Source organism: Micropterus dolomieu, linkage group LG02 (assembly GCF_021292245.1).
Source record: "Micropterus dolomieu isolate WLL.071019.BEF.003 ecotype Adirondacks linkage group LG02, ASM2129224v1, whole genome shotgun sequence".
NCBI lineage: Eukaryota > Metazoa > Chordata > Actinopteri > Centrarchiformes > Centrarchidae > Micropterus > Micropterus dolomieu.
Window position 1 is genome coordinate 31,986,223 of NC_060151.1, and position 9,504 is coordinate 31,995,726.

At 44.2% G+C, this 9,504-nt stretch overlaps 1 protein-coding gene and 1 long non-coding RNA gene across 3 annotated transcripts in view; one reads left to right on the forward strand and one right to left on the reverse strand.

The window, feature by feature from the left end:
• Positions 1 to 4,858, reverse strand: part of LOC123962602 (properdin-like) — a 17,959-nt gene extending 13,101 nt beyond the window's left edge. Inside the window, exons 1-2 of the mRNA XM_046038766.1 lie at positions 4,700 to 4,858; positions 613 to 745 (exon numbers count right to left, since the gene is read on the reverse strand). Of these exons, the coding sequence (XP_045894722.1) occupies positions 613 to 745; positions 4,700 to 4,769 (203 nt within the window). The 5' untranslated portion in view covers positions 4,770 to 4,858. The remainder of the gene's footprint in view (positions 1 to 612; positions 746 to 4,699) is intronic.
• An 899-nt stretch (positions 4,859 to 5,757) lies between these two features.
• LOC123962610 overlaps positions 5,758 to 9,504 on the forward strand; it is a 27,671-nt gene continuing 23,924 nt past the window's right edge. The window contains exons 1-3 of one of the 2 annotated variants that reach the window (XR_006823014.1): positions 5,758 to 5,833; positions 6,579 to 6,680; positions 6,784 to 6,827. This is a non-coding gene — a long non-coding RNA (uncharacterized LOC123962610). The other variant, XR_006823015.1, reaches the window with a different exon arrangement.

A 9,504-nucleotide genomic window follows, 5' to 3' on the forward strand; every position in this document is an offset into this window, starting at 1 on the left:
CAACGATGGTCGTTCAGTCTCGGCCTCAGGTGAAGATACCAACGATGGTCGTTCAGTCTCGGCCTCAGGTGAAGATACCAACGATGGTCGTTCAGTCTTGACCTCAGGTGAAGATACCAACGATGGTCGTTCAGTCTCGGCCTCAGGTGAAGATACCAACGATGGTCGTTCAGTCTCGGCCTCAGGTGAAGATACCAACGATGGTCGTTCAGTCTTGGCCACAGGTAGTCTTAACGACCGTAACGACTGTCGTCACAGCAACCAGGAACACTAACGAACCAGCGGTATCGATGACCCGGGCCAACGACCCCACTGAGGTTAAATAGCTGAGTTTCCCTGCCAGTCAGTCAGAACTGAAGAAGTCCTTTGGATGAGGGACGAAACGTCTTCCAGTATCTTCAACCGAGTCCAGTTGCCCTTGATTTTAACCTTCGCTGGAGAACTTTGACCTGGATGACTGAGACATTCAGACAAAAAGCTAAACCTCCAACAAGCCTGAAGACATGAGGACGGGACTAAACGCCCGAATGTCTTCACGGATGAGGTTGGAATAAAGTTTATCTAAGATGATGTCACCACAGCGTGTGTGTGTGCGTGTGTGTGTGCACTGACCCACAGGACTGACACTCTCCATCTGCTTCCTGGTAACCATAGTGATGGTTCTGACAGCAGTCGTCTTCATCCACCTCGCCGAGGTCTTCATCACACTGACCCAGGTCGAAACGTGCAAAACACCGCACACACTCTGCACACACACACACACACACACACACACACACACGTGTAAACAAAAAAAGAACAGGAAGATGTGGTGTGTGTGTGTGCAGAGTGTGTGTGTGTGTGTGTGTGCAGAGTGTGTGTGCAGAGTGTGTGAGTGTGTGTGCAGAGTGTGTGAGTGTGTGAGTGTGTGTGCAGAGTGTGTGTGTGTGTGCAGAGAAGTGTTTCCAGGATTTCGACACAGGGGAAAGTTTCTTCATGTTTCCGATCAATTGTTACACAATTTTAGGCAAATTTCCAGAAACCTCATCAACAACAAACACAAACCAGAGTTTAATTTAGTGAAAACTGCTGCAGGAGCTCCTCCCCCTCCTCCTCCTGCTCCTCCTGCTCCTCCTGCTCCTCCTTCACTGGGGCGGCTGTGGCTCAGGAGGTAGAGCGGGTTGGCCGTTAATCGGAAGGTCGGCGGTTCAATGCCTGGCTCCCCCTGGCTGCATGTCAAAGTGTCCTTGGGCAAGATACTGAACCCCGAATTGCCCCTGGCTGGCCGCCAGTGTATGAGTGAGTGTGAATGTTAGTTTCCGTTTGAGCACTTAGGCTCAGTGTATGAATGTGTGTGACTGGTGAATGCAGATGTAGTGTAAAAGCGCTTTGAGTGGTCGAAAAGACTAGAAAGGCGCTATACAAGTACGGAGCATTTACATTTACATTCACTGCTGTTTGGTGTTTAGACCATTTTCACATTTTGAATTAGTCACAAAGTGAAAGGTGGACACGTGGAGAGCTGGGTGACCAGCAGCGAACTGACAGCAGGGTTTGTGTCCTCGATAGACGCACATGTAGAAGAAGAAGAAGAAGAACCAGGAGTCCGTAGACTAGAAACCCTCCTCAGAGCAGGACTGAGATCATTGATGAAGCTTCAACACGAGTGAGACGTCGCTGTTATACCTGCACTCTCTGGGACAAAGTAGAAATTATTATAATATTTAGTAGTTGCAGGAACAGTGCGGAGTTTTAGACACGGCAATATAAATATTAAAACTCATGTAATTATGCACATGCTCCTTTCAGATTTACTGGCATGGTAAAGGAATTAAAGACCATCCCAAATAAAGGCCGGTGAGTTCAGCGATTTAAGAAAATAAAAGCCGGGGCGTAGAAGTTTTACGGTAGCTTAACCTCATATGAGACATGCAAAGTACAAACAAACCAGGCAGCCTTTCACGTTTCGTCAGCACATCCTCTACATCAGGTTGAGCAAAAAAGCAGACCGGACATCAAATGACTGAAAGCAATACAGAAATAACAGGATCTGAAAAGGTAAATACATAAATAAAATGAAAAAGGAAAATAAATAAATAGAGCTGCCTTAAATGGACTTAAACCTGCTCAATGATGAAACCACCTTAAAAGCTTTCTTGTAGGATGTAATCTCCCAAAGGCTCAAACTGGGTTTAGTCTAAACGAATCTACTCTTATCTGTAAATACACAGTTATATACATCAAAATTAAAACTTACTCCTGTTTGTTGGTCAAATGTCATTTTAAAAAAAGTTAACTTCTTTAACCTGGGGAGGGGGAAGTGGAAATGAAAACCTCTTTGACTTTAAATTCCTACTGGGTCAGGACCCTCAAGCAGGAGGTTTCTAATAACCCTGTTGGCACATTTATCAACACAAAGGTCAGTTCCATCAAAACAACAGCAGCAGCCTCTGAGTCCAGATCTGAGAGGGACCGTTTGGCTCGGATCACTCCATCATGGTTTAACAGAACACAGGAGGTTAAAGTTTTTACATCCTGCAACAAATTTCCATTATCATCCATCAGCAGAGCAGCAGCTCGCTCCTCTGTGCACACAGATTTTCTGTTACGTGGTGTGAAGTCGTGTTTATTTGTGAACTTCCAGTAAAGACGAGTTTGTTGGCCTCTAACACGAGAGGCTGCGGTTTCACTTCCTGTTTCACGCTAACTACAGATTGTTTTTTAAAAAAGCATGACCTCGGCCATTCGCCGAGCTGAGCCCTGTAGGTGTTATTGTAACCGTGGTGACGACGCTCCGCTGGCCTCGGCAGAGCTGCCATTTTAACAAAGGAACGCAGCTCTCCTCCCCTCAGCGCTGTCCGAGGACAGCCAGTAGAAACTGGCGACAGCTTCAGGTAACACCACCAGCCTTCTCCCGTCAGGCTGCAGATTCAGACAGCTGCTCTACAAACAAGAGGACGCCGTGGGAAACGTTTGGTTCTCTGCGCTATAAGAGCACCAAACTCACAAACTCATGATGCCACTGCTGTGTGAAGGTTGCTCTTTTAGGTAGAGTCTGTGAGGACAATAAACACTGAATCTGAGGGGGCGTGGCGGGGGCCCAGAGTCTGCACTGCAGCGGCCCGGGGTCACTTCTATCTCTGTCTCCCCTATTTCCTCTCTGTGCACTGTCCTTTCAAAATAAAGGCAAAAAACATCTGAACCTGAGGGTCACGTCAGAGCAGAAAACACTTCTTCTATGGGAGCTGAGTGCAGGTTCTGCACCACATCTGATCACACGTGCATGCTCACAAGACAGAAACTGGATTGATTTGATCCAGATCCAGGTTTAAAGCAACACTCGGTTGGTTCTCCTCATTGTTTCACACAGAGCTCGTTTGTTGTCTTCACAAGCTGTGACAGTCGGTCGGTTCAGAGAGGCGTCACGTGGAGACAAGAGCAGGACTGATGTGATGTAGAAATGAATGTTTAAAACGTCCTAATATGACGTCTGCTTTCTCCAGGACCTCAGAGAGAACGGCTAGATCCAGGTCTGTAGATGACCTGGATCTAAAGCAGTTTTTAAAAGAAGGGGTTTAATTCCAGCTACTTTAAAATGTAAATGTAAATGCTCCGTACTTGTATAGCGCCTTTCTAGTCTTTTCGACCACTCAGAGCGCTTTTACACTACATCTGCATTCACCAGTCATACACATTCATACACTGAGCCTAAGTGCTCAAACAGAAATTAACATTCATACACTGGCAGAACAGCCGCCAGGGGCAATTCGGGGTTCAGAATCTTGCCCAAGGACACTTCGACATGCAGCCTGGAGGAGCCGGGGATTGAACTTTAAAGGACTGTTGTTACACAGCCTGCTAACAAAGACAGGCTGACAAGGGCGTCACTCTGTGTTGAGAAGTGGTGGGGACTCAGATTAGAGCTGTGAAGAGACACTTAGCTGGAGAGACATCACGATATGAGGTTCACGAGAACGAGACGAAAACATCCTTAAACAGTGTTTTAAAGATATCCTGAGCGGGGGGTCTGAGGGGGCCTCCCACCTGGAAATTTAGATCTTTAAACACTTTTCTTTACGTTTCTGCACCAATTTATGGGGGAAATGTTTGTTATTTATGTAAAAGGAAACAAAATTCAGGTGACATTTCAAACTATATAAATCTAACAGAATCAAAGTGAGAGCAGCTTTCAGAGCTGTTTCTCCTGCAGATCAACTTCTCTCCTGTAATATCATCCTGCTGAGGCCTGATTTAGTCTTCACTCCTCTTTGGTCATGTTCACAGGGAGAGAACGGAAAACTTAGCCAAAAACAAACTGTGTCCAGAAGTTGTTAAAGTTACTGACTGCTGCATGTTTTTGGGTCATTTCATTATTGTGCTGCATGTTTTCTTAATGTGCAAATAAACCTTTCTAAATTAATTTGTAAACTACTTTCTTATTTAACTGCAAGCTATATTTCAAACAAATTATGCTTAAAAGAGTGATGTGGACAAAATCAGCCATTTGAAAAGGAGCTGGGGACCCAGAGTCCACCTGTGCAGCTCGATCACTTCTAGTAAAGACGAGCCGACTGAGGTGAGAAGACATTTTGAAATGTTCTTATATAAAGAGTTTGTTCCTGCAGCAGCAGAAGTTTCAGCTTCACCTTCAACATGTTTCAGAGCTACAGAGAAACGACCCTCTCATCCTAAACTCACGTTCAGACGGCGGTTTACTGACCTGAACGCTCCACCGAGACCAGCAGCAGAACCACAACCAGCAGAACCCTCAGGACCGTCAGAACCTCCATCCTGCTGCTGCTGCTGCACAGAAGTGAAGACGGAGAGCAGCAGCTTCACTTTCTCTTTCAGCAGCGCCCCCCTCCCCCGAGCCTCTGCTGAGGGAGTGTTTGCATTCGTCAGGTTCTGCCTTTGTGTCAGGGAGGGGGGTCGGCCCGCAGGGGAAAGTCCCCCGAGGGACGAAAACTGTTTGTTTGCTTTAGACTCTGATAGAATTAAAACAAAACCTACTGAGATACAATCAGCTGGTTCTACTTAAAGGGTTACTAAACCATTTGAATCTAAAAAGCTCATGCTTTTATCCAAAGTGACTTACAATTTCTATACATGTCAGAGGTCACACATGTCAGGGGGATTGAACCCGGATCAGTCACACCAAAGGCATGTGTCTCATCCATTGCTCCATTACCACCACAAGTTATAGTAATTTAGGAGCCCAAAGTGTCCGTGTCCTCTTTCAAACTGCTCCCAGACTGTGAGGATCATTAGAGGCTGCAGTCGGCTGAAGTTGATGTGAACAATGAACAATATAAGGGACCCCCTCCCCCCCGTGCTGTGGACCCCGGTGGTGCAGCACTTCGCAGCTCGTCCCTCTGCACTCTGAAGATGATCAGCAGCTTCAGTCGCCGGTTTCTGATCGTCGTCAGAGGAACATCATGGAGCACGGCTGTGAAATAAATCCTGAAATCCACAAAGGAAACGAGTCAAAACAGATCGATAAGCCCACACCTTTTATTTAAAAAGGACGTTTTTCAGAGGAATTATTTTGTTACAGTGGACAAATGAAGGGGGCGTGGTTACCCCAGCGTGTCGAGGCAGGCTCCGCCCCTTGACACCCAAAGTACCCTTTTATCAAGGAAAGATTTCCTTTTTTATTCAAGTATTTTCGGTAAAAGCCCTTTTGTGAAGGCCTGCCCAGTCTAACTGTCGGTAGAATGAATGAATAATAATTTAGCTGTCAATAAAATGACCCACGCGATGACCTCATCCGGGACATTTCCTCACCTGCAGACACCTGCTCAGTCTCTACACGGTTTGAACTCAGCTGCACCTTCAGGAAACAATTGTATCTCCGGTAAGTGGAGTTTGCAGCGCTGTGATTGTTGTGGGAAGAATTTTACAAGAGAGAGCTGCCTGGAGCCTGGAGCACCAATGCTAACAGTGCTTAGCCTCGAGCTAACGCGCTCCACAGCAGAATGAACTGAGGTGCTCTGTTCACTTAGTTCTGCTGCTTGAAGGCGCCCAGAGGTCTGATCTTTGGACTAAAGGCCAATTATACTTCAAACTATTGTATTTATTTAAAAAACGTAGTGTGCTTTAAATATAATTATCACAACGTTGGTAAAACAGGCTTATTTATCCGAATTATACTCATCGTATTATTTAAATTCAGAACAGGACTGGAACAGACTTATATTTTAAATATGACAAATATATTTTCTCTTCAACAGCAACAGAAAAACAACCATATAAACTTAAGACACACTTTAGTTTCTTTATAATAAAAATCTAAATGTATCTCAGACTCACAATAGAATTTGGTGAAATCATGGTCACAGTAAAACATACTGTAAACACACTTACACCTCTGTCTGTAGATTTGTCTCGCTCATGGACACCCTCGTCCTTTCCTACATTAATGTCTCCTCCTCAGGTGTCATTTATAGTTGTATAATTATATTTATACATTTTCTCCTGCCAGCAAATTTTTTGTTTCCCTTTTTATATAAATAAAAACATTTCCAACATGTAGGAGCAGAAAATGTCTCCAGAATGCAGGAAATTTAGTATTTAATGCTCCAATTTTTCAAATATTTCAGGTTAAAAATCCTTTTGTCCCCACCACTTTTCAACACAAAGAGACGGCCTTGTCTCTGAGAGCAGCTCCTCCTCCTCCTTATTATTAGCAGCAGCTGCAGCAGGTCAGTCACAGTGAACCAGCTCAAACACAGTCAGCGATCATCTTTACAACATAACAAATGTTTAATATATCTCCTCTGTTTGCTTTAATGTCTGTACTGTCAGATCACCTCCAGCAGGATCAGCAGCAACGACAGCAACTGTTGCCTGTAAGTAAAACTGGAGCTGAGTATTTCCTAAATGTTTTCACTTATTAGAATATTTGACATGTCCAGAAATGGAAAGTGAAGCGATGTGGTTCCTCCACAAAAAAACAAGAATTTCTCTCATAAATGTTTGAGTCTTATTTCAGAGATTATTTAAGTGTTTTACTTTGTAGGGTTGTGATCATTTATTTCCTATAAATTTACCACTTTCATCGTAGAAATCTGTATTTTTTTTCTCAGATTATTTTCCCTCTCTTCTGGCTTCATATAAACAATGGACTTGAGTTACATCTGGATTATATTACACATAAGAGTCCATAAAATACTAAATTACAACAAGGACACTGAAGATAAAAGTTCAACACGCCTCTCTGAGTTTGTCGGTCTCCACGTTGTTAGATTGGTCCAAATGTTTCTTTGCACTCCTCGTATCCTGACACGGAGCAGGAGCTGTTATGAAAACCCCTTCATGCGAACGGACACCAACTCCAATTAAATGAACACAGACTCAACTAACCAACATCTTAGGCCCCTGTCCAGACTAAAACGACGAAAACGCAGACCTAAAACGGAGAAGTTTAGAAACGCTGCCGGCCCCGTTTTGCGTTTCAAAACTCCGGAGGACGTTTTAGTGAAGACGGGCCAAAACATAGGACTTTAGAAACGATGACGCAGCCGCTCGGCTCTCTTATTGGGTCTTGCAAAGCAGAAGCACGATGCTACTGTCCGGGTTTAAAAATATCATATTTTTATTATAATATTCTGTAGAGTGCAAATAACCCTTGTACTGTGCATGTCGCCGTTTACTTTGTGACGACTGCCAGTCTGCTTTCCGCTGCCACACTCCCGGGTTACATTCAGTAACAGTCCCAGCTCGTTATTGATGCTTAGTCTTTATTTATTTATTCTTTCGCCAAATCTTCTATAACCAGGAAGAGACCATCTGCTTCATGTTTACACTGGCACGCGCATACCCAGTGCACCTGAACGGGCCCTACTGTGTCGTTTTACAGTAGACTGAAATCAACTCCAATGATGATACCATAAGTCAGGTTAGGTGGTGTAGAAATGCAGGACGTATGTTTTCAGTGCAGTCCCGTCCCCCCCGCCCCCCCCCCCCCCCCCCCCCCCACACACACACACACACACACACACACACACGCAAGTTATGTATCTGTTTGTTTGGTTCTCGTTTTAAAACGTGACCAGGTGTCCTTGCACAGGAGTGTCCACACATCAGTCTGTTTACGCAAAGAAACTCTGCAAATGAGTCACTCTGTTTTTCACTTTGAGTCGATGGCAATAAAGTTCACTGACCTCCAAACTGACTTTCACATGAAGCCACACACACACACACACACACACACACACACACACACACACACACACACACACACACACACACACACACACACACACACACGGACTTGTGTCACTATCTTCGTGACAAAGAAGGAAAGAGGAACAAAAAGAAGAAGGAAGTAAAAAGAAAGTAAAGACTTCATGAAACAAAACTTATTGTGCTGAATCAGCTTCAAGTAGTTTTTACACATACAAAGAATTTGCTTTGGTGACCTGCATAAAGGACATAAACCTATTTACATTCTCCTCCCAAAGTATTGGAACGGTGAGGCAAATTCCTTGGTTTTTGTTGTTCATCTTTTGATCTTAAACCCAAATGTCTTCAGTGAACAACAAAAACAAGAGTTTGCCTTCTCGTTCCAATACTTATGGAGGGGACTGTAAATGTAAATATATGAAATAAACGGGACATACAAGCACCACAAATCCAGCTACTGCACATACGGCCAATGGGAAGGTAACGTTGCTGGAACTAATCCCCAAAGCTGCAGTGATGTTGACCGGAACGTGTCCTGCGTCTCTGGGAAATACAACCTTCACGAGTAAAAAGCCAATAGTTTGTCAGTGCCAGGGGAGCAGTTAGAGGTTCAGGGGCTCCTTTAACAGCCAACAGACTGAACTAATGCCGCCCAGTAGAAGAAATAATGGGAATCAAAACGCTGCAGTAAGGACGTTAGCCCTGTTCGTATATCGTGACTTTGCTGATGTAAATGAAAAAGGCGTTTTTGTGTTGTCTTCTCTTATTTAACATTGGCTGAATAAATCAGCTGAGAGACTGAACTTTGTATTCCCTCAAAAATTAAAAAAACGCCCCGCACCAGGATTCTTCTCTAAATGGGTTAATCAAGCAGAGTGACAGGCTGATCCTGGAGCATCAACCTACCTTTGAAAGTCATATCTTCCCCCAAGAGAAGGAAGAAAAGTCCAGCAGAACAACTTTCAACAGAACGGTGAGCACAATCACAACTTAACTGTTAAAGTCAGCAGTTTAGATTGACAGCAGTCAGCGTGGAATCTAGCTTGATACATATTTGTGTTGTTGGCTAGAACATAAATCATTACTGTAACCGTCACCACAGACTCAGGGACCAAGAGAGGAAGGGGGCCCACAGAGACTGCTCGTGTATAGGGTCTAGAACTGGAGCTCATCAACATCGATGGTTCGCTTTCTAATTTCCTCAAACATCTTGGACATATCGAGTCTGTTAATCTGAATTATTTGATGATTCGTGTGAACAGCTCTCCAACACGGACCCAAACCCACCACAGAAGAACACCTTTAAAACAACCACAACCAGGATTTATTACCAAAAAGACA